Source organism: Vespula vulgaris, chromosome 25 (genome assembly GCF_905475345.1).
Source record: "Vespula vulgaris chromosome 25, iyVesVulg1.1, whole genome shotgun sequence".
In the NCBI taxonomy this organism is placed as follows: Eukaryota; Metazoa; Arthropoda; class Insecta; order Hymenoptera; family Vespidae; genus Vespula; species Vespula vulgaris.
In genome coordinates this window covers 2,229,483-2,253,885 of record NC_066610.1, presented here as the reverse complement: position 1 = coordinate 2,253,885, position 24,403 = coordinate 2,229,483, and the positions used below count along the sequence as shown (strand labels likewise).

At 31.2% G+C, this 24,403-nt stretch overlaps 4 protein-coding genes across 10 annotated transcripts in view; 1 reads left to right on the top strand and 3 right to left on the bottom strand.

Annotated features, from left to right (window-relative positions):
- LOC127072337 (dorsal-ventral patterning protein Sog) overlaps positions 1–10,754 on the bottom strand; it is a 56,654-nt gene extending 45,900 nt beyond the window's left edge. For both annotated transcript variants that reach the window (XM_051012693.1, XM_051012694.1), the window contains exons 1-3: positions 9,853–10,754; positions 9,564–9,698; positions 6,679–6,807 (exon numbers count right to left, since the gene is read on the bottom strand). The gene's annotated coding sequence lies outside the window, so the exon portion shown is untranslated. The remainder of the gene's footprint in view (positions 1–6,678; positions 6,808–9,563; positions 9,699–9,852) is intronic.
- Positions 10,755–11,417: 663 nt separating this feature from the next.
- LOC127072374 (ADP-ribosylation factor 1) lies at positions 11,418–15,299 on the bottom strand. 3 transcript variants are annotated; one of them, XM_051012786.1, is made up of 6 exons: positions 15,161–15,276; positions 14,880–15,100; positions 13,770–13,941; positions 13,488–13,597; positions 13,252–13,377; positions 11,418–13,128 (listed from the first exon to the last, which is right to left on the bottom strand). In XM_051012786.1, the coding sequence occupies exons 3-6, from the start codon at positions 13,915–13,917 to the stop codon at positions 12,964–12,966; spliced, it is 549 nt and encodes a 182-aa protein (XP_050868743.1). In that variant the 5' UTR covers positions 13,918–13,941; positions 14,880–15,100; positions 15,161–15,276; the 3' UTR covers positions 11,418–12,963. The 3 variants fall into 3 exon arrangements, with proteins under 3 accessions (XP_050868743.1, XP_050868744.1, XP_050868742.1); XM_051012787.1 differs by lacking the exon at positions 14,880–15,100 and having other exon boundaries at positions 15,161–15,299; XM_051012785.1 differs by having other exon boundaries at positions 14,880–15,262.
- A 183-nt stretch (positions 15,300–15,482) lies between these two features.
- LOC127072359 (tRNA (cytosine(72)-C(5))-methyltransferase NSUN6) lies at positions 15,483–18,856 on the top strand. Of its 2 annotated transcripts, none has more exons than XM_051012761.1 (7): positions 15,483–15,790; positions 15,939–15,986; positions 16,077–16,272; positions 16,348–16,516; positions 16,594–16,801; positions 16,864–17,160; positions 17,239–18,856. In XM_051012761.1, exons 1-7 carry the CDS (start codon positions 15,662–15,664, stop codon positions 17,539–17,541), a joined length of 1,350 nt encoding a protein of 449 aa, XP_050868718.1. In that variant the 5' UTR covers positions 15,483–15,661; the 3' UTR covers positions 17,542–18,856. The 2 variants fall into 2 exon arrangements, with proteins under 2 accessions (XP_050868718.1, XP_050868717.1); XM_051012760.1 differs by having other exon boundaries at positions 15,484–15,790; positions 15,864–15,986.
- On the bottom strand, positions 17,578–24,386 carry LOC127072324 (uncharacterized). 3 transcript variants are annotated; one of them, XM_051012657.1, is made up of 27 exons: positions 23,858–24,386; positions 23,657–23,798; positions 23,315–23,579; positions 23,134–23,240; positions 22,850–23,053; positions 22,587–22,712; positions 22,426–22,527; positions 22,218–22,351; positions 21,907–22,134; positions 21,714–21,810; positions 21,571–21,638; positions 21,355–21,487; positions 21,185–21,291; positions 20,909–21,101; positions 20,614–20,832; positions 20,329–20,536; positions 20,091–20,249; positions 19,772–20,033; positions 19,364–19,690; positions 19,164–19,284; positions 18,946–19,091; positions 18,704–18,871; positions 18,474–18,630; positions 18,250–18,408; positions 18,049–18,169; positions 17,827–17,962; positions 17,578–17,716 (listed from the first exon to the last, which is right to left on the bottom strand). In XM_051012657.1, the coding sequence occupies exons 2-27, from the start codon at positions 23,783–23,785 to the stop codon at positions 17,593–17,595; spliced, it is 4,200 nt and encodes a 1,399-aa protein (XP_050868614.1). In that variant the 5' UTR covers positions 23,786–23,798; positions 23,858–24,386; the 3' UTR covers positions 17,578–17,592. The 3 variants fall into 3 exon arrangements, with proteins under 3 accessions (XP_050868614.1, XP_050868615.1, XP_050868616.1); XM_051012658.1 differs by lacking the exon at positions 18,049–18,169; XM_051012659.1 differs by lacking the exons at positions 17,578–17,716; positions 17,827–17,962; positions 18,049–18,169; positions 18,474–18,630 and having other exon boundaries at positions 18,269–18,408.
- Between the last annotated feature and the right edge of the window lie 17 nt (positions 24,387–24,403).

Here is a 24,403-nt window from a genome sequence, read left to right as displayed (position 1 = left end):
CGATGTTTTAAGACCGAATCATTGGAAATAGAGAAACCAGCGAGTTATCCGTGCTAAATGTATAGGCAAAACTATGGACATGTAAATAGGAGAATCCTAAGAAGAAAAACACCATGAATGGGCCAAGTGTGCTCATGGTGAATGGAGGCGCGGTTATAGTTTCCTTTCCGTCCAGGTCTCCCCGATTCATGGCGTGTCGAAATGACGTAGACGTTAAATACGTTCGACGCACGTCGACCATGCAAATTCGTGTTCTACTAGCATGTTCGCGGCATACGTTAGTCCTACCCTCCTCCTCACCCTCGCCCTCACCCTTCCCTCACCTGACTTCCACCTCACCCTTCTTTTCCTCTTGTAAATCGTGAAACGTATCGTATAAATAATAGGATATAACTTAAGCTCGACTACAAAAACACCGTGCTTTCAACACACTCGAAACATTCTTACTATTTAACTTTGTAAAAGCATTTTTCAATCATAAGAATTCTCGCTCGGATAGTATCCTTTCGTATCCGTAACCGCCTTTACAAATCACACCTGATAATAGGTTTAACTATCGATTGAATCTCTTGTTAAATAGATAACGTTTACTTTCTACGTATGTTAAAGGAAAAGAGAGAGAGAGAGAGAAAACAAACCAAAAAAAAAGGAAATGTTAGATATAACAGAGAGAACGCCATTACCGGATTATTACGTTCGAAGGTAACTACACAAGTAGCGTTCGAAATCAATGGAAATCAACGATTAATCGTCGATAAAACACATGTTACACCAGGTAAGACAGTTTTCTCCGTTGCTCCAATCGATTCCTCGAGACACTCGACGAACAATACCCTACCTAAGCAAGAGAGAAAGAAGAATATCTCTCGAAAGGGTTCCACGGAGTGAACCAAAGAGAAACAGACAGAGAAAGACCCACAGAGGGAAGAGGATCGTGAACGCAGACGATACACGTCGCACACGCGCTCGCGCATCAGAGACCGCAAGGCGAGAAAAGAAAAATGACGAAGAGAGACCTCGGCCTGGCGTCGTGCGCTGTTCGAAGGCGAGAGGGACGACGCTTTCGCAGATTCCACGTGAGATACCTGCGGCATTCTTCGTTCTGCACCAGGCATTAAGCCGGATGCACATTCGTCGTGGACAACGCACGCTGAATTCGTTTCCAAGAAAAATATCGCACGCCGGAGGAACAAATTTTACGGCAGATTTTGTTTGCAACCCCACCCACCCCCCACCCCCCTTCCTCCTCCTCATCGTTCCCCACCACCCTACCTCGTCTCAACTCAACTCACCCCACCAAAACCCTCAGAGCAGTCCTATCCTTGCTGTCTACCACCCAAGTGACACCTTCGAAGTGATCCCAAAATCTCTTTTGGTCCAGTCATTCGTAAAAAAAAAGATGATGATGATGATAAAAAGCGAGTTAAAAATCACATTGAATTAGAGATGCATGACAGGGGACATTAAACGTTGACACTGCGACTCTAATTTTTTTTCTTTATCTCTCTCTCTCTTTTTTCTTTTTTGTTTTTTGTTTTTTGAAAGGGGGAAGGTGAAGAGAGTTTGGATTAAAAATGTAATCGAGTCGAATCGAATACGCACGTCTCATCGACCAAGTAAATTTTATAAGGATTGATAACCTATGATTCGAAGTTTACGTTATATCGTATACAAAGTTAATGATTACAAGGATTTGAAAGTAATGGACTAGTTTATGTAAGTGATACCTTCTCTAATGATTCCATGTAACATCGGTTATCTGTAGAACTACCAACAACTAACTTATACAAACTGTTCCATTTAATCTTAGTCACTTCGTGGAAATGATATCCCAGTTAAATTTACTCTACTTTGAAGGCACGCTTAGATCTTCGTCGTTAAAGTTTATCTTTCTAATACGTAAACGATTATTATAGATCGAAAACATGAAATTTTATGGGAAACAAATAACCTCTGTGTAATTACGATCAAGTTGAATGATTTCTCTCTCTCTCTTTCTCTTTCTGTCTGATCGTCATTATCATCATCATCATCATCATCATCATCATCATCATCATCATCATCATCATCATCATCGAGAACGTGCGATTTCCTCGATACACGTTAATCGATCTTCATTACGTCGATTCATTGCAACCACAAAGGGAGAACATGCTCGACTACAAAAGCAAGTCTTTCGTTACGCTCCGAGAAACGTGATGAAGAGTAGAAGAGAAGAAACTCGTCTCTCTCTCTCTCTCTCTCTCTTTCTCTTTCTCTCTTTGGAAAGGGATGTGAAACAGTAAAAAAAAAAAGGGAAAAAAGTATAAAAAAAAAAAATTAAATAGAGAGAAAAAAAAAGGAAACATCGTAATTCTTCCGAGGAACGGCACGGAGTTCCTTTTGTTGCGGTTTGACGATCGAATTCTGACGCGTCTCGCGTTTTCGTCAGGTATCGTTCGAAGAGAATATACATACATACATACATATATATATATATATAGAAAGAGAGAGAGAGAAAAAGAAGGAGAGAGGATGAAGGACGAAAAAGAAAGAGGTTAAAGCGGACTTGAAAGGATCGTCTGACCGACGACTATTCATAATCGGGAATGACAAATCTAATAGATTCTCGGCGCCTTGGCGGTCGTAAGTGTGAGAGTAAAAGATTGTAGGAGAAGAAGAAGAGAAGAGAAGAGAAGAGAAGAAGAAGAAGAAGAAGAAGAAGAAGAAGAAGAAGAAGGAGACTCTGAGAGAAGTGTTTCTATTGAACGGATGTAACGCCACAAGAAGAGAGAGAGAAAGAGAGAGAGAGAGATAAAGAGAAAGAGGGAGAGAAACCTGGCGTCCCTTCTGGACCGCGTTTAACAATGATATCCTTCCTTGGACGCTGAGGCCGAAGGAGAAATAAAGTCAAGCTCGCTGTTGGTCAGCTATAACGCGACTCTCGCACAATGCACATTGTCGTAGGAAAGGAATGCGGAGGGTTTCGCATTGTCGATGCATGCCGCACGCCTTTCCAACCTCTTACAAGCCCTTACAGGACCTCACGAGACCTTACGAGACATTACAAAGCCTGATATCACCGATTCCAACTATAACCCACACCCCACGACCCATTACTACTTCCTCTTCCAATCGAACGATTTAAATCGATCGCACCTTGTCCTTCTAGATTTTAAATATTTCCATAAAAAATTCTATTCGTTATTTCGTTCGTTATCGAATCAATTCTCAATGAAGATTTAAAAAAAAAAAAGAAAAAAAAGAAGAAGAAAAGAAAAGAAAAGAAAGGAAGAAAGAAATGCTTCGTCCTGATTCCGATGAAACGAGATAAAGGAAGTTTTCCTTTCTTACCGTGCAATTTCTCAAACCGACGAAATTCTTGGTATAATAATAAAAAAAAAGAAAAGAAAAAAAGAAAAAAGGAAAGGAAAGTTAAGGACAACTTTGAAGAAATATTGTAATGCTCTCTCTCTCTCTCTTTATCTCTTTCTTTCTCTTTATTCTCGTTTCAGCTGCAATATATCGGAACACCTTCCGGACAAGCACGGATAATCCTGGCATCGAGCTTGCTGGCACGTTTCCTCGTACGGAATAGGTATTCTCTATGACCAAGTGAGAGAACAACTCTCTCTTTCTCTCTCTCTCTCTCTCTCTCTCTCTCCTAACAGCTAGCTAACTGGCTAACTGGCTAGCTATCTAGCTAGCTAGGTACACGTATACATGGGGGATGGCGAGAAAGAAAAAAAGAAAAAAGAAAAAAAGAAGAGGAAGAAGAAGAAGGCTACACAACTGTTGCTCGTTGCTTGGCACGAAGGCTCACAAATCGGTTTACGACCTTTCGGCGCCTTTTCACCCACCTGCTTCTCTTCGTTTTCTCAAAGTTCCTCTTTCAAAATGTACCTAGGTAACTATCCTAACCGTGGGAGTACGCGCTACGTGAATACATTTTAGTCTTTCTTCCTTTACTTTACTTTACTTTACTTTACTTTACTTACTTCCTTCCTTTCTTTCTTTCTTTCTTTCTTTCTTTCTTTCTTTCTTTCACAAATCAGCCTCTGTGACAAAAAAGGAGAAAATGATTTATCTCCTCTGATAATAGTCTTATACTGACAAACGAAACGAATTCTTTCTTCTATTTCCTTACATCAGTCGTTTAACAAGAAGCTTTGGCAAAATGAAAAAAAGAAGAAAAAAAAAAGAAGGAAAAGGAAAAGGAAAAAAGGAAAAGGAAAAAAGAGGACCCTGAAGTTTTAACGGTCTACGATTAAACAGGAAACGACGACGTACAGATTGTTTAGTCGACATCAAAACTAATCGAAAGACATGGAACTTCTGTCTCTGATCTTTATAGCTCATTTCATCGAGGACAAGACGAGAATGAAAGGAAAAAAAAAAAGAGAAAAATCGATTAAAAAAGAAATAGTCGATTTCGACGATGAAAGAAGTTCATTTTTCGTTATACCGAGCTCAAAACCGATGATTACATTTCACTTTTAAGCAATCCTTGATCGTAATCGTAGACACTCTCAAAACCTTCGAACGTTGATCGTGCATAATTTATTATGCATACAATGGATTAGACGATCTGATCCTACTCGTTGCAAGACTAAGATTATTATTGTTATTATTATTATTGTTGTTGTTGTTGTTGTTGCTCGTCATTGAAATCCGATTAATTAATACTTCTCGCTAACCATTATAGTTCTCTTCAAAAGTTATTAGATATTAATTCGAACCTATTAGAAAGACAAAGTCATTGTTACGTTCTTTTTCTTTTTTCTTTTTTTCTAATAATATAAACCGAGTTTTCTAACCACGAACGTTTCATTTCACGACACGCGTTGCAAGAAAGAAAAAAAAAAGGAATTCTCAAGAAATGCAACCAACGGGGCTATTGCAAACTCGTTTGATTCTAACTCACACTGTAGATCTTAAATTTCGCCCGCGGCGTCGATCCTTTACCAACGATAACAAACTTGACTCTAATTAATACCGACAATTCTATCATTCAATTGCTATACTAATTAAGCTTGATGCTAAATCGATTCAACGTTCTGCCAGATACAATTCGATGCATTCGAATCAACATAGATGTTCATTGGGCCACAAACAATTTTCTAATTGCATTAATAATTCAATCTCGTTGTCCCGTTCGATCTCCTTCGAATTTCGAAATAACACTTTGAATTTTATTCATGCTTTCTGCGAAAAATTGATACAGAAAAGGAACCAAAAAAAAGGAACCAGAAAAAAAGGAACCAAAAAAAAAAGGAACCAAAAGAACGAACGAAAAAGAAGGATATTTTTAGTAACGATACCGGAAAAGTTAGTCGTTTAGACGTAGGCAATATATCGATTTGGTTCTAGGCATTCGAACGAAGAATCTGTGCCATGTCGCGTAAACACACTATAATAATAATACTATAAATACGCCGCTCTCGGCGAGACCAAACGTATGCAGGCGCCGGCGCCGCCGGTCGCGTACATTACACGCTCCGAGGAAGCATTATCCGTCCCACGTATCCAACGTTACTCGCTCTCCTACTCATTCTTTTATCTCTGTCTTTCTCTTTCTCTACCGTTGCTACACTCACCAAACTGACCGGATCACACCACGGTCCGGATCGGAGCTGTAACTGGCTTTGGTTGAACGACCAACCAAACCGATCTCTCATCTTCTCATTTCTCTTGTTCTCCATTTTTTCTTCTTTTGTCTTCTTTCCTTTTTCTTTATTAATTTTTATTCTTTTTTGTTGTAGATCATCGAATCGATCTTTTACTCGTTTCTACGAGAGAGAGAAAGAGAGAGATTACGATTTAATATTCGACTTGATATTTGACTATGTGTATAATATTAATGATCGAAAAAAATCATTGAAATTTGTATCAAGTATATCGTGAATGGAACGTTTGAAAAAAGGATATAATTTGTCTAGAGAGAATATATCGTATGATACTGGCTATTTATCATTCGTCCTTTTTCTCGCATATTATAAAGGATAATCTTTTTTTTTTCTTTCCTTTTCTTTTTTTTTATATCAAAAGAAACAAATGTTGTAACTTCGAATGTTATTCTCAATACCTCCGTTGCATATGGACGTGCATATGGACATAAATACATATGTAAACGATACATACACTTTTTTTTTTTTTCTTTTTCAAGAGAACAAATTTATCTTAGAGTCGAGTAACATTACGAACCTCCTCCCATGTTATTTATACCCTTCATTATCTCTATGTCTCATAACGTCAGTGTGCATTGTTTCACAGCAGTTACTGGGCGACCTGATTTCCTTCTTCCCTTTCTATACACGAACTTTTTTTTCCTCTCTCTCTCTCTCTCTCTCTCTTTTTCTTGAATCTTTTTTTTTACCCTCTCTCATCTTAATCGTGTAATAAATCCAACACCTATCCGACCTTATCGTCGCGACGGCTCCCATTTTGAATAATAGAAGGAACGATCTGTGCATAGGTAAAACCTATTTATCTATCTCTCTCTCTATTTCTCTCTCGTTAAAATATTTGCATCGTATGTTAATACGGGATTGCACTTGGCAATAAAAGAAACATATAGTACCGCGACGTGAGACGCATAAACGTTCTTACGTATATATATACATATATGCGTGTATATGTGTATACATAAAAAAAAAAAGAAAACATTTAAAATCAATGTAATTAACTGGTAGAACCTACCTTGCTAATTTATGCTACGTAAAATCACGTATTAAGTATACTTTCGAAATACGTGAAGAAGTTGGCTCTGCTACTTATCGCTGGTAATTCAATCGATTGCTTCGAACTTTCGGATCTTTCTTCTATTCCCTGTAAACAAAAAGAAAAACAGATGTTCAATATGCCATGTCTTCCAAAGAAAAAAAAGAAAAAACGAAGAAGAACAAGAAAATGCGTCTAATTGTATAATACTCATAAATGAAAAATTTATTCGACAATTTCATTAGATTTTTACGAGACATCCGTATTTTTTATCGACTCGCGTAAATAATACATCACGGCAATTAATCCTTCAGCGCCATTTTAACTCTGAATCAGACGCAAACTGCGTATAAGATATTTCGAATATCCTATTTACATTTTATTACCGTACAAAATTATATTCTTGGTTCGTATCCAAAGTTCCTAATATATATATATATATATATATATATATATATATATATTCTTCTCTTTTTCAATATAAATTATACATTACATACTATATAACATTTTTACAGAAACTCGAACAAAAAAAAAGAAAAGAAATATTGAATTCACTTGTTAGAAAATCGATCAAGACGCTTATATTTACATACATATACACACAAATAATTCCACAAACATTCGTTCGATAATTACTAAATTCTATTTAACAAGATTTTTCTTTGTAATAGACATTACAGGATGATAATTATAAGCAGGACATTGAAAGGGTAATTAGATTGTTAAGTGACGCGGTCAAGGAAGATCGAAAGGCCTCATGTTTGCGGTATCGTCGATACGCGACGTCTATTAAAAGCTAATTATACGGCATTCCAACATGGCGCAAATGCGTCGTGGGCGCGCGGACATTCAAATGAGAGTGCAGTATATAAAAAAAAAAAAAGAAAGAAAAAATGCATGTAGACACATATCTATATATAAATATATATATATATATATATATACATATATTATTCTTAATAGTGGTTGTAGACGTACACATAGATATCGAATTTAAGTTGTGCTTTCCCGCCACCTACACATGTAATACATACATAGAGGCAACTCTCTAACGCGTGCCATTCTTCGCCGTTTTATGGCTCCGTACTTGTAGTCGACCGATGGGAATGTTGGCGCCATTTGCACCAACACGTAACACAGACGCGTATACGTATAATCACGCACACACACACATATATATATATACACTTAGATATCAGATACGCATCTCCGTTATACACATAGAGAATAAAGGAGTCAAGTCGAATCCGCATCGATCGAATCTCGAGTTCGTTCTACCGAGACCATACTAGCACGACGATGTACGATTTCTATCGACTTTCGATCAAGAATATATATATATATATATATATGTATGTATGTATTATATATAATATGCTTCTCCAAACGATTAGATCTTTACCAACGCCTGTGACACAGTCTTTCTCTTCCGCTAAGATTTTTCTATTTTCTTTGTTTTTGTTTTTTTGTTTATGTTTTTTATCTTTCTTTCTTTCTTTTATTTTTTTTTTTTAGGCGAAATCTCTCATTTTTTTCTGTCTATCCTCTCAACACCTAATTCTTATTATTTTTTTTTTTTTTCTACATTCCCAGACTAATTTATCTTCGACTTTTCGAAATTTCTCTCGACTAGACTCGATATATATATATATATATATATGTATGTATGTATGTATATATGTATATGTATATGTATATGTAGAACCGATCTCTCAGCTCGAGAACTTGTAATAATATTTTTCCAATGTCCAAAGTGAATTGATAACCGTGCTACCTTCTCCCCGGGGAAAAACAGAGAACCCAGCCATGTAAACTCAGACGTTGGTTTATCCTTTCAAACGTGTATATTGAAGAACATCGAAGAATTTTGCTATTGCTGATAATATATTTTAGGTTTTATGACGTTCATGCGATAATAAATTTGATCGATCGAGAACGATATTTTCAGATTTGTACGAACGTTGACGAACGTTGATTAACTTTTTCCGCCATTTTGTTTCTTCTTTTTTTTTTTAATAAAAAATTTGCTTACCAATCATTCGAATATCATCGAATATCGACTCCTTTTGAAAGAAACTTGACGTCCACTTGATACCACACGAATTTATAACAAATTCAATTTACAATTGAATCATTCGATAGTTAATTGGTAATCTTTAATAATTTGAAAAAATTACGGACAGAGAAGTATACGAATACAATGTTCCAGCTTCCGCGCCATTACTATACAATGGCGACATCGTAATGGCCGACTTAACACCTAAACTATCATTGAAAAAATTTCACTTCGTCGGTATTACCCGACGATCGATCAAATAGATATTATTCGTACGCATTTTCTTATTCTTTTCTTTTCTTTTTTTTTTTTTTTCTTTATCGACTGATACAACCTTAATTTGTACAATTATTATTATTATTATTATCATTATTATTGTAGTAGTTGTTGTAAAAATTTATAACTATTATTATTGTTGTTGTAGAACGATTTCGATGATGTTTCTCTAAAGGTAGCAAGGAAAAACGTACGAGAAGTTCGTTCGAAGTTGATGATAGAACGAAAAAGAGATTATCGTTGGCAAGCGCCCTGTCGATCGTTGTTCTACATTTCGCGATATCTGTCCTTGCGCGAGACAGCGCTCATTTAAAAAATATTTATCAGTAATGGTGACACGCACGCATAATTTATATTTATCGTTACGAACCGGACAACGACGTTGTCCGAGAACGTAACGTTTCTCAAACGTTGTTAAAAAAGAATAAAATAAAAAGAAAAAAAAGATATGTATATATGTATATGTATGTATATATATATATATATATGAGTAACGTGAAACGGTAAACAAAAATTTAAGAACACCTACAAGAATGGTTAAAGCGAAGCACGAAAGGTCCTGACAAATTTCTTCTTCCCAAATTATCGTTACGGTCCTGTCCTTTTCTTTTCTCTTTTTCTCTTTTTCTCTTTTTTTTTTTTCATTTCTTCTTTACGTTCTCATCTTCAAGCGAAAAAGAAAAATATATATATATAAAATTAAGTTGACTGTAAAGGTTATTTATATAAATTTCAAATAATTATAACCTCAAATTTACTACAAGACGATACGTCGTGTCTCAAATAATTCGAAAATTACTACCAACTTTGATAATTACTTTTTATGTGTTTGTTTTTCGGACAGGAACACAAAAATTCCATCCAACTTTTACCAGAAATCTGTGTCTTCTTCGAATAAGTTACATATTCTTCCAAATGACCGTCTTCGTTAGTCTGACATGTGAAATCTCGTCGTATTTTTCGAGATTCCGTTTGAATATTTTTATCGGGCATGATGTAACCTTAATGAAATTCCAACGAGGTAACCAAGACAATGACTTCCTTCGAACTACGCCGGTTTTGTTTTCTCTTCGAGAAAAATCCGCCTTTAGTACCATTGTTATTACGCTAGGCGCCGCGTCGATCGTTCAGGTCACGTGATGTTCGGCGCGATAAGAGAAAATTTCAAATTACATACCGTCGAGCCGTCGACGTTGTTATAAAGATATAAATGTTAAATAATTATATAGAAGTTTAAAAAAAAGATTTAGTTTCATAAAAAAATAAAAAATAGCTAAAACGAATTTACCTATACATATATCTATATACGTAATGTGTGTGTGTGTATATATATATATATGTAATGTATTTGTTAAGAATAAACGACGTATAAAAAGATGTAAATAAGTTACACACAGAGAACGAAGATTACAAATGGGAAAATGTCACGACACTGAGGTCACGCTTAGGAGTTAAGTTGCGAATGCAAATCGCCAGGATTTGACCCGTTTATCGTTTACGTAGTAACAATAAATAACTCTTTGTGACTACGTTAGTATATATTGATATTGTAAAGAATCTAAAATATTTTAGAAAAGAGAGGTCGAACCTTTGGCAGGCTTTTCCTTCTTTTTATTTCACTCCTAAGAAATTGTATATTAAAAAAGAATAGTAATTCGTCCTTCTTTGAAGAATAAAAAAAAGAAAAAGTATAGAAAAAGAATATTAAATTAACATCACTTGTTATATATATATATATATATATATATATATATATATATATATATACATGTTTTTTCTTTTTTATTTTCAATGAAGAAAAATTGAAAAAGATAGCCCCTTCTTATAAAAAGCTTTTATAACTTCTAATTAATGAACATACACACGTAACAAAGATTTTAAAGAAAGATTTACGATTCTACTCTACTTGTAGTCATTTAAAATAATATATAGTAACTAGAAAGATAATAATAATAAGAAGAATAAGAAGAAGAAAAAGAAGAAGAAAACTAACACAATGAATTAATTTATAATTAGTCGCTATGGGAAAAAAAGAAACAGACTTAAATAGCTAAATGAAACATGCTTGTATGAGCGGAGTGCAGTCTTCGGTAGTGAAAAAGTAATCGTGCTTGTAATTCAATCTATTCGTTCTTTTTTCTTTATTTTTTAATTAGAAACGCAGATGAACTGAACATGTAAAAAAGAAAAAAAAAACGTTGGGAGGCATGGCAACAGATTGTCTTTGTATTAGCCAATATTTCCTAGTTTTTTTTTTTTCTTCTTCTTTTTGCAATTTATGTTCAGCGCACATACGTTTCTCGAATCTATTTGCATGTTAATCAATTAACCAAAACGAAAAAAAAGATTAACTTATTCAATGGCAAATAAGACGTGGACTGTATAAAGCACAATTACAGTATATTTCACAAGTTGTTTAAACATTCATACATAATTATACGAATTTCCGCATGTGACGAAAAGGCGATTCTGTCAATTAGGGGGAGGATTAGTTAATAAAAACAATGTATTTTAGAAGGAGAGAAGAAAAAAAAAAAAGAATTTTTATGGGACGTCGAGAAGAAGGATTCGTGAAACGGCTTCAAAATGATGATATTTAAGGCAGACTTGCCCATAATCAGCCAGGATCTTCTGGCTTAAGAATTTGCGAGGCCTATCCTCTCTCATCGACGTGAGAGGTCTTTCGTTTGTTTCGTGATTTTCTCGTTTTTTTACTTTTTGTTTCTTTTCCTAAAGAATAATCTTATTTTTTCTTTTAGCTTTTTCTTAGTTTTTTTTCCCCTTTTTTTTTTCTCTTTCTTATCTTTCTTTTTTTTCCCCTTTAATAATTCACCTGAATTTTTTTCCCGCTGCGGTCGCTGCAATAATTTCGGAATGTCGACGATTTTTTTTTTCTTTTCTCTAATTTTTACCTTTATCAAGGTGCAATAAATAAATGATATCTCTTTTACACTGAGATTTGATTCATATGATTGGCTCGCCGTTTAATGTTAATTCAAGCAGGTGGAGGAGGGTGCAATTACTGCACCTGCTGTCACACTAACAGTTAGGGCGAAACAATCATATGCAGTTATATATTTCCATTTCTGGTTTTCTTTCTTTTTTTTTTTTTTAATCTTTTTTTGTTTTATTATTTTTTATTTCTTTTCCCTTTCAAAGTCTATTCAGTGAAAAAAAAACTTAAAAAAATAGAAACAAATTTGTTGTAATTAGAAACAGTAAGTCATTGCACCGTCAGTTATTTTACTCTCTGTTTCTATTTAAACTGATGGGCCAATGTAACATTTTGCAATGTAATGGGCAGAGCAACATTCTCTCACCATCTATTGATCACATTTTATCATCGTATTTATATAATGTAATGTACAATATGCAGCTACATTATGAATAATCAGTATGTCCAACGCATTCAAACTGACAACACCGTGGGTACTTTTCGCATTTGTCTTGTTCTTAAATTGTTTTTTTTTCTTCTTTCTTTTTTGTTTGTCAAAGATATCATTTAAATTATTAATTAATTAATTAATTAATTAATGTGTATTGTATGTTTCAGAGTTAGGTACTTTAATACAATTACTTCAAGTTTTTGTCCACATTTCTTGTGGTATCTCTGTGTAAAAAGTGTAACTATAATGCTAATGTAATAATAATTATAATAATAAGTTGCTCAAGGCAATAGTCCTGTGTGGCCGTTCGATTGTGTGCTCACGACCGTTTTTCCCCACTCCCCTCCCCCCAAAACTTCCTCTGGCACAGTGACAACATACGATAACCTGTTCACCCTCCACTCAAGATCCAAAAGATCTTGCGCTTCGCACACAGTGTTACTGCTCTTTTAAAATATTATTCGTTCGTGGGGGGGACGGGTGTGCAGCTGTTTTTGTATGATGTTAATATAGCAACTGAATGTTGACAAAATAACGTTCCGATTAGCGGTTGGCATTTTTAAGTTGATTGGAGAGCCAATCTAAACCCTCGTAAAGTCCATCTCCACTCGTGGCACACGTTGCTTGTATGTACCAATTACGATTACGTAAAGAATGCAAACCCAGTTTATCAGTTATTTCTGCAGCATTCATTGCATTTGGCAGATCCTGTAATATTTTACATTAACAATAGTGCACGATTTAAGCCGTTAAAATGTCAAACACCTACTATCAAACGTAAGAACCAATAGGATAAGAATCGTTTAAACTAATAATTATTAATTTACTTACTTGTTTATTAGCAAATATTAAAAGTACCGCATCTCTAAGCTCATCCTCTGCTAACATTCTCATCAACTCCTCGCGTGCTTCACCGATACGTTCCCTATCATTACTATCAACGACAAATATAAGTCCCTAAAACAATGAAGTATCGTGTCGATTAAAAATCAATTACAAGTAACATCTTCAACTAACCTGAAAAACATAACCCTCAAAAAAAAAATACAATAACAACAACAACATACTTGTGTATTCTGGAAGTAATGTCGCCACAAAGGTCTGATTTTGTCTTGGCCACCTACATCCCATACAGTAAAACTTATGTTTTTATACTCGACTGTTTCTACATTGAACCCTGTACAAAGAAACTATTTCATTAGTTCAGCATATTTTGAGGTAAATAAGAATAATTTTGTAAAAGCATTATTTGCTGAATTATATTTAAAGATATTATATAATATACAAATAAAAGAGAAGAATATGTGAAATAAATATGATATCTAGTATATATATGTGTTTATATTTACCTATAGTGGGAATCGTTGTAACAATTTCCCCTAATTTTAATTTGTACAGAATTGTGGTTTTACCAGCTGCATCGAGGCCTACCATCAAAATTCTCATTTCTTTTTTGCCAAAGAGGCCTTTGAATAATGTTGCAAACATATTCCCCATGGTTGGTATTAGTTATATAGATACCTGTAACAAATGTTCATTAATGAATTAAATGTTCAAATTTCTCTTTCTGATCGAATATTTCATTAACATTTTAATTGCTCTATGTATTATAAAAATCATTGTTATTTGTATACTGTCGTTCCAAATATCATTGCCAAACCAATTAAGCTTGGAACCTATATTCTATCAATAGAATCCCATTAAAAATTGATTGTACTCGATAAATTTTTAAATAAAATTACGTATTAAAATCAATTTTACTTAGAATGATTAAAGATGTTGATTCTATCTAGAAAAAATATAAGATGTGAATGAAATACGTGACATACAATATAGTCACAGTGCCATTATTAACTCAACATATAGTCAAATATATATACATATATATATATATACACACACACAGCAAATATATATATATATTATTTATAATGTAATCGAAAAATTTGATATATAAAGGCTGCAAAAAACATTTTAATCGTGATTTTACGAAATAAGATATGACGCAAATATGGAGTTCATTACACCAAAGAGAAAAAAAAAATCAAACAAAAGAAAAGCTATTAGATGATACCTTTTCTACGTTCATATAAATACCTTATAATCGAATAAAAAAAAAAAAAGAAAAGAAAAAGAACAAAAAAAAAGGAAGAAAATTTTAGCCACGCAAACCTTGCAAGTGCACAAACACGTAGGAATTAACATGCACTTGTCAATCGAGCCTAACGAGTTAACCTGAATACCACGATATATAATATGAAGTATATTAAAAAAATAATTGAAAAGAAATTATCAAATGAGACGTACGAGTTTGGTCGAAAGTAAAAGAAAACAAAATGTAAGGCCCAAAGAGAGAAAAAAAAAAGAAAAAAGAATTGTGAAGGCACGCACGAGATGTTCACGCTGCGCGCTATTGATTCTCATTTTAATACATCGCTATGATTATCAGACTAGCATACCCTTATTATATATCTTTAGAGTGCTTTGCTGTCGGTTTATGCACTTTTAAAACGTCTTGGCTACTTAATACGCCAATATCGTAGTAATGCAAACAAGGCGGGGGATATTGTGCGGTTTGCGAAGCCACTGCGTACACCCGGTTGTCTGTCACCTTCGACCTACTCCCCAGCGAATCGTCAAAGGTTCCACGCTCAAACTTCCATTATTTATTTAACTTGGCCTGATTATTGAGAACCCTTTTAACGACACCTTCCACGTATATATCACTTACGTTACTTACGTTTCAGTAAAAAAGATTATTTTTCACGAGAAACGATAAAACATAAAACCAACACTCTCGAAAAGTACCGTATGTCAAAATGGCGGACGTGGAAAGGATTCATGCCTTATGCCACGTATAGGGCCCTCGAAATTTTCCTATTGGTTAAACTGATCACGTGACTTCCAAAATCTATTTTCATTCAAATATGCGCCGCTAGATGTCCTTCCGGTAGCATTCTCCGTATGTCATCTTGCATCATTGTTTCTGATTGGTCAAGCGGATAGATCGACGCTGTTGCTCATTGGTCAATAATATATTATATATTAAAATTATTAAGTGATACCACGTGAGCAAAAAGATGCTCAGATTTATAACAGAATCAATGTTCTTTGAATTATGATAAAAGTTAAATACTTAATTTAGGTGAAATTAAAAAGATCATAGATTCTATAATTTGTTTAAATAATATTATCAATGTATGATAATTAACTATAAATTAATTAATTATTAGAGTTCAATATGTCAATTATAAATGTTACTGATCTAAAAATTCCTTTTAAATTTAAATCAGAAATACATGATGAATTGAAAAAAGATTTTAATAAAATTAATATTAATGGCGTTCCTATAGAACAGACAGAGGTTGAGGTAACTTTTTCAACAATATTCCAATTTCTACGTTTAGATCATATGACATTATATCAGTTGAATTTATATTTAGAGAAAATTAGATGCTCTGTATGAATGGATCCGTAGTACACCAAAAAATATTACCTATAGAGTTAATTTATTGCAGACTACAACTGAACAAGTAATACAGCATTTAAAGGATGTGATATCACAGGTAAATAAAGATCTATTCAGTTGAATAGAAATCTTTGTATTTGTATATCTACTTAATAGTATGATCCTAAAAAAAAATAATAATATTTAGGAGTATGAAAATCGTGTGCCAACAATAACAACATTCCCCCATTTATCAGAGATAGTTACTGTACACAATTGGGACGAATCTGTGAAATTAGATTTATTGAAGCGTTCAAAAGAAGTTCTTGTCGACGCAACATGTGGATCGGCTGTATTAAGAGGTTCACATGTATATGCTCCAGGAATCATAGGAATCCCAAATGGTAAATTTTTTAATAGATTTGTATAGATATCTTAAATATATCGAACTCTATTAATGACAATATTGTTTGTATTAGGTTTAAATATAGGAGATGTAGTAAGCGTATACGCAGATATTGTTGGTACTTACAAGAAAGGTTTACTTAAACCGTTTGAAATTGATAGCGAAAATAAAATCTTTTTGGGTAATGGTATTCTCAAACAAACAAGAAAAAATATTTTCTGTAATGACGGGCAAATAGCAAGGTACAATGAAAATTATTTTATTTATAGTATATAAAATTACTATAAATAAAACTTTAATATAATATACGTAACTTCAGGGGAATTGCAATACATATGACTGATGTAGTTTCACGACTCCCACAATTAAGTAATATTTCAGTACCAGATGGATGGGCATTATTACAAAATTTACCATCAATTATTTGTACACGCATTCTAAATCCACAGCCTGGAGAAATAATCCTTGATATGTGTTCAGCACCAGGGAATAAAAGTACACATATTTCATCCCTTATGAATGGAAAGGTAAAAGATGAATAATTTATATGCGATTATTCAAAATACTAAAATGTGACAATCTTTTTCAGGGTATTCTAATAGCTCTTGATAAAAACAAACCCAAATCAGAAAAACTTAAAATAAATTGTAGTAAATTTTCAAGCGGTAATGTAAAAAGCTTTTGGTACAATTCCAAAAAAGCTTATAATAAATATATGGATAGTTCGAATATTAATGATGGACCACCATTTAAAAGTAACAGTTTTGATCGTATATTATTAGATAGTCCATGCAGTGCATTAGGACAGAGACCACAACTTCTTAATAAAATTACTGCTGTACAACTTCGTTCGTATGTATCCTTACAAAGGAAACTATTCTCAACAGTAAGTTTGTTAGAATTAAAGAACTCGATCTTTAGAATTTTTTGTCATTATTTTAATTATTCTTCATTATGTATATAGGCTGTTCATCTTTTGAAAACAAATGGAATCTTAGTATATAGTACTTGTACTATTACAATAGCTGAGAACGAAGGTATTATCTCGTGGGCTCTAAAAACATATCCATGTTTAAAATTGAATTCCATTAAAGATCGATTAGATTTTATTAAAGACCAATCAAAAATATTCTATTCTAAAGGATATAGCATCGACGGATTAACAGAAAATGAATCAGAATATTTACTTAGAATAGGACCTGAACAGGATAGTATTGGCTTTTTTATAGCATGTTTTACTAAGCAAAGTATGGAAGAAATTAACTAAAATAATTTTATTTAATTAAGTGTGATATGTCCTTACTTCGTTTTTTAAAATTTATTGCGCTTCATTTTGTTGACAATCTTCATTTAAAACTCCTTCGCCGCAAAGTACACATTTTTCTTCATAATTTGGTACAGTGGACATTATTTTTAATATTTCTATGGATGGTCCGATTTTCCTATTCAAACATAATATAATATTATATTACATCAAATACCTTACTTGATGAAGTAAGTATGTTTGTATGTGATTTGTAAAAAAGCATCGTTAATATAGAATATTACAAACCTTGGACTAAAACATACTGTAATTGGTAAAATATGTTTTCCATTAACAGGACGAGCAAGTATTTCTCCCTTATCAGGATTATAATTAAAATCTTCGTTGAACTTAGTTTTTTTGATTTCAATTTCACATTTGTAAGCTGTAATATCGCGTATGTATATATTCGTAGAAAAAAAGAGAAAGGTAGAATAGAGGAACAAGTAATTGATGTAATAAAACTGATACCAGACAAATTTTCAACATCCAATATAAATTTTTTCTCTTCTCCGATACAAACATGTTCGAAATTCAAACATGGAGAAACTCGTAATAAAGGTAAATAAATATTTAAAAGCAACTTCAGTACCTATAAATTTTTTAATTTATAGTTTTAATTGTATATAAAAACGAAATCAGAAATATTACTTATTCTATTCATATTAATACCTGGCTACTGTAGTCAGTATATATAATACGTAATTGTCCTTTATTAAACCAATTATTTGTATGTTTTGAAAATCCTAATCTATATTGTGAGCTTGTATCTTCTTTGGTTTCTATTATCTCTTCAATTAGCATAGCATCTACTGAACAAGAAACGTGTACCTAAAATAATATATAAATTCATTAATAAGTTAATGCGCATTACTTAAAAAATTTTGTTAACTAACTTCTATAGAAGTCCATCCATCTATGCATATTTCTTTCGCATATCTATTTATTTTATTACGATTATGAATATAATCTATTGTAAATGGATCAGTTATCTCAAATTTCACAAATATTGGGATTTCTCCTTTATTATAAAAAGCATAAATTTTTTTAATCCTGAAATTTATTAGATAAAATTTTAATGTAAATAGAATTTAATGTAAAATCTATTTATGAAAAGATAACATACTTCATTGTACGATGAGAACTTCTCATTACATCGTCCGCATAAAATGTGAACAATCTATCAAATTTAGGGATGTCATAAGTAAGACGTGACAAAACAATTTGTGCTTCAATTTGAATCATTAATGGTGTTAATAAACTGTTGTGCCTACAATAATGTCTCTTCTTGTATCTGTAATATAACAAATATCAAAATGAATATATTATATTATTTTTATTTTTAATATTAATGAAAAATTGGATTACTTATCCATTGGAGCAACTTGTATAAAACCTAAAGCATTACAAAATATTTGATATCTGTCTTTATATAACGGGCACTTATTTGGAAATATTTTTATTTCGACGTACGTTTTTCCTTTAGGTGGTATAAAAGTTTCATCGGGATGAATCTTTTAAAACAATATTAAAAATTTTTTTAACTTATTTTCACACTTAATACTTACCATTAAGTTTAAACTTACGGTACAAATATTACTATCTATAAGATTATTAGGAATCAAGTCTACTTGAAATTCCGTAATTCCGGATTTGTTAATTTGACTGTCATATTGGCAATCAAAAATATTTGAGCACATTTCGTATCTAAATTTAAAAAAAATAATGAATTTTAGTATACATTAATAACTTAATCGAATAAAATTATTTAGAAAAAAAGTAATACTCAAAGATATCAGATTCATAATTTGAATCTGAATCTGCAGAAACGATGCATGGTGAATCATTTAACATCTGACAATTATTTTCATCTACATAGACCTCTAAACGTTTCCTTTGTAATTTTTCATTTTCATTTTTGTCCTTTAGTTTTCTTAAAGCCATTGCTAAGTTATTTGTAAAATGAGTACGCATATGTAATATGAGATTAAATGGCATAGAATAACTTCCCGTCAAAACAATTTGCCAGTTTATGATTAATGGTAGACTACTGCTATTTCTTATAAAAATTTTTCTGATTTCTTTTTGAGAACTCGCAGGAAGAATTCCAAATCTGTAAAAATTTAAATATTTATCAAAAGCATAAACTTTCACATATGAAAATTTGTCTTGTTTGTGTTAATTAATTACGGACCTACACATGGGTATTTTCAGTTGTGTTTTTTCACATATTGGAAATGATATAGGCATTTTTGTAACTTGCACACAAATACTTAATATATATGGGGGTAATCCAAGAATATTTATTTCCAATTCGTCTGTATAAATTCCCCATGTATCAACAAATACGTATATATCCACAAATACATCTTTGTACGGAGTTAATTCTGTTATAAAAGGATTTACGTAAATAAGTATACCGGAGTTGGGCTGTTTTATTTCGTCCCAAATATCTTCTGTAAAAAGAAACTAATGATATAAAAATATATAATAATATAAACATTTGATATTACCTGTATGGTGACTTATTATCATTTTATAAATAGATTGCATCATATCTTTCTTTATTTTTCCTTTATCCGTTATGTAAACTGGATAAAAATTATTTATTTTCAACCAAAAACTCGATTTAATAGAAGTTTCATTTTTTATCAAGAACGTTCTCTTTGTAGCTAAAAATATGTCTCATATAAATTTATCCATCAGATGCAATGTAATATAAATAGAAAAATAAAAGAAATCAGGATGTACCAACTCCTAAAGGTACTTCCAAAAATTCAATTGTAACAGGATGACATATTGATATAAATTTATTAAAAGGCACTAATTGATTAAATGCTTCTTCTTCCTCATAATCCACTTCTCCTGTTTTTTCATAATATATACTTTGAATCATTTCAAAAGATTCGGAATAATACTTTTGTAAATTGTTAATTGTATCATCTTTTTCAGAAATAATCTAAATATGTTAAAAAATTTGTATTAGACGGTATTCTATTAAAAGAAATATATTCGAATTATAAAATATATAATTACCTTGTTTAGCATTAAGTTTTGTAATGCCAATAAATTAGGCCGCACGCTAATACTAGAGGTATGCCATTCAAAGTAAATATCAGATGTTTTTAAAATATCATCTGAATATGGAATATGAAAAGTAACATAAAATGATTTAATCTCACATTCAACTTGTACAAATATAATCTTTTGTGAATAGTTAACATAACATGGTATATATAAAGACTCAACATATCCCTGAAATAAAAATCATAAAGTATATTTAATAGATAATTATAATTAGTATAATAAAATATTCATTATATTAAATTACTTCTTCAATCGGACAACAGATGATTTGTATACTTTCTGTAACACCTGCTGGAATGCAACCACTTTCGCAGCAAAAAATAAGTTGTAACTTTAAGCAATCTGATCCCACAGGATTACCCCAACTATATGAAACTGAACTGGTTGTCACATTTTTTATATTCACAGTGAAGATTTCCTTTACGCCAATAAATAATCTATTATTAAAAAAACAATAAAACATTGGAGTAAAAAATTATATCATGGATATATTTATTATTTTCACTTTCCATATATCAACCTAAGTGGTCGTAGAACTCCATGACTGATGATGATTGGGTCACAAATAATTGATTTGATTGTTTTTATGTCAATAATATCAAGAGTGGAAAATAATTCTTCCAGCATCTGCATTTCACAATTTTGATTAATAAAAAATGTTTATAAATTTAACTATAGTTTTTATCTTACCAATGCTGGCATTAATGTACATATTCGATCACCATATATGTTTATTTTTGACCATTCTTTTTTTATTAAGGTTTGTGATATATCAATTTCAAGAATGCCTTCATCATCCAATATATCAATGTATTCATCTGATCTATAAGCATTGAAAATCCTACATTAAAATTTAATATATATATATATTGTAATAATTATAATAATTATTGTAATTCAATTTACTTCTTCTTAATTGATGTATCATACAAAGTTTGTATTAATTTAATATCAGCCACTAAGATATCCACAGACTAACAATAAGAAATTGAAATATATATATATATATTTCATTATCCGCATTGCCAGATTAAAAATAAATTGCTTACATTAGTAGTGCAAACACGTCTTCTTGTTTGACTTTCTATAGTCGAGAATTTATGGGTTTTTGATATAGCAGCTTGAGGTATATCTTCAACATATAATCTAAAAATATAGTAATAAGGATATAGTTAAAGGATATTGTCTTTTTGACAATACATATAATCTTAATATATAAATGTAATCATTTTTTATACGTACTGAAGAAGACCATATATGTGATCATGAGGCAAATTAATCGATGAAATTGTAATGACTATTTTAAAATTTAAAACAGCAGAAGCAAGAAACATTCCACTTTTAGGTACTATATAAAAATAATCCGCAAAATTTTCATCGTCGTTTTCACCCTCTATTTCGTTCTCCATTTCATTTTGTTGATTAACTTTTACTGAATATTTTTCCCAACGAAAAAACATATACATTTGACTACACATATAATATAAGATATATCAAAACACTTAACTCTAATATAACAATGATTCAAGAACAATATTTAAAACGTATTTTACCTGGTATTAGTTATTGAAATATTCTTGGTTACAACTTCAAATTCTTTCAAAGAATTTCTCTGAATATGTAGATCATAATGAGCAACAAATTTCATATCAATTTTAGTCAAGAATAAATGCGTGCTTTCCGATTGCTAAAATTATATTTTTTAGAAAATATATTAAATATTGATTAAAATATATAAATTATTTTCTAGTATATACTTACGCTATTAATTTGAAAAGTCTGTGGTTCATACATAATACCATCACCAATTAATTCAAAGGATTTAACAGAATAATTGTCAGTAACTATGTATAACGTATCCACCTGAAGATTATTATTATATTAGTTAAGATATTTTTAATATACGTTTTTATATAAATTACATGCATTCCATAAGAATCGGGAAAGAAATATGTATGAATGAATACATCTTCTTGTGACTTCAAAACAAAATATGCTGGCCATACAGCAAAGTATTGTAAAGTGAGTATATTTACATCTGTGATATCCTGTAACAACAAATAATAATTCGTAATTTATATAAAGATGAATTTTATCAGATTATATTATATTTTTGGGATACGACATGCAAATATATCTAGTTGATTATTAAATGATTATTAAAATATATAAAAAATTTACTTACTTCTATACACATGCTGTACCAATCAATTTCACTTATTACAATGAATTTTCCGTCGGCTCCAATATTTTTAAATTTAATTTGCAAGGCAACTTGTTCACCAACAAAACATTTTCCACATTCAAAAATCATATCTGAGTTAACGGCAGTCATTAATGATTTTTTGTTAGAATAATATTTGTTAAACTCTTTGATAGTACTTGAATACTAGAAAAAATAAGATTTTATATATTGGAGATTATAAGATATATAAAATACTATATCAATAATATTTATAGTATTATTACCTCAGTTATAGGTGATTTGCATGAATTGCTAGACATCGTAGTATTTTCATTTGCATAAAAAGTATTTCTCTTGAATTCTGCATACTTTAAACGTGGTATTATAATCCCTACAAATATATGATTATATTAGATAATGTTCTAACAACATAAAGTATAATTAATTATCATAAAAAATGGTTACTTTTCAACATAGGAGGATCTCTACTACATTGTAATTTAATATTAATTGGTCTTCCATGTTGAACATATATAGTAACAATTTCTTCTCGCTCGTATAAATCTTCGGTATAAAAAGAAATAATTAACTTAAGTTGCATTCCTGGGGCAATCAAATTTTTATCTAACTTTTTATTTTGAAGTGTAACTATAAATTTAGAAGGACGAGATATAGGCTGTATTTGAAATTTTGTTGAATAAATACTAATATTTGTTAATATTACTGTTTTCTGCAACAAAAATAATACATATTTATAATTACAGTTGTATTAACTATAATGAAGATAATTTAATATAATATACATACCCTGTATAAAACGTTTTTTTGAAAATTATGAAAACACACATGATCTGGTTTTGCAATTAAGATGTATCTATATAATTCTGCTTTGTATGTACTACCTCTTTTGCCTGTATCAAATATTCCAGAAATCATACAACCTTGTTTTCTAAAATAATGTGTGTTATTATTATAAAATTTATGCAATCAAGTCTTAAAAGAATATACCTTTCTATAAATGATTTCTTCGTTAGAAGATTTCTAATTATTCTTGATTTTATTCTTATTATCTTAGGAAGATATTTCGTTAATCCAGATGTTTCATCTATTTTAGTTAATTTCTTCTTAATGAATTTGATCTCCGAACTATCATCATCGAGCTCGTTTTCATAATATTTATCCTACGAAATTAGATAGTAAGATATATCAGAGTTAGATATTAAAAATAAATATATGATTACTAACAATCCATAAGTGCAATGATATTCGATGTAAAATGTAATCAGAGCAATGATTTTTATGACGCTTGTATGACGTTTTCCAGCATGTTTTATTTTTGCACGGCACATATTTAGAGTGCGACAATAATGATATAGAATTCATTTTACTGCTCTTCTGTATTCAAAAGATAAATAATACTAGAATAAACAAGAGCATTATAAAATGTATGACATTTTTAAAGACAATTAACAAATGACTATCTAGAAAATTCTTACAAATAATTATATTAATCATTATTATTTCATAATATTAAAAACATTGAACACTTATAAT

Excerpts from the sequence above, each read along its gene's own strand:
- LOC127072374 (XM_051012787.1), bottom strand. The coding sequence starts at position 13,917 with ATGGGGAATATGTTTGCAACATTATTCAAAGGCCTCTTTGGCAAAAAA. Across the intron at positions 13,598-13,769 it reads TACAACGATTCCCACTATAG|GGTTCAATGTAGAAACAGTC; the intron begins GTAAATATAAAC and ends TTCTTTGTACAG. Across the intron at positions 13,129-13,251 it reads TAATATTTGCTAATAAACAA|GATCTGCCAAATGCAATGAA; the intron begins GTAAGTAAATTA and ends AAAATATTACAG.
- LOC127072359 (XM_051012760.1), top strand. The coding sequence starts at position 15,662 with ATGTCAATTATAAATGTTACTGATCTAAAAATTCCTTTTAAATTTAAA. Across the intron at positions 15,987-16,076 it reads TAAAGGATGTGATATCACAG|GAGTATGAAAATCGTGTGCC; the intron begins GTAAATAAAGAT and ends AATAATATTTAG. Across the intron at positions 17,161-17,238 it reads AAAGGAAACTATTCTCAACA|GCTGTTCATCTTTTGAAAAC; the intron begins GTAAGTTTGTTA and ends TTATGTATATAG.
- LOC127072324 (XM_051012657.1), bottom strand. The coding sequence starts at position 23,785 with ATGATTTCTGGAATATTTGATACAGGCAAAAGAGGTAGTACATACAAA. Across the intron at positions 21,102-21,184 it reads GGAGTTCTACGACCACTTAG|ATTATTTATTGGCGTAAAGG; the intron begins GTTGATATATGG and ends TTTTAATAATAG. Across the intron at positions 20,034-20,090 it reads GATAATAAGTCACCATACAG|AAGATATTTGGGACGAAATA; the intron begins GTAATATCAAAT and ends TTCTTTTTACAG.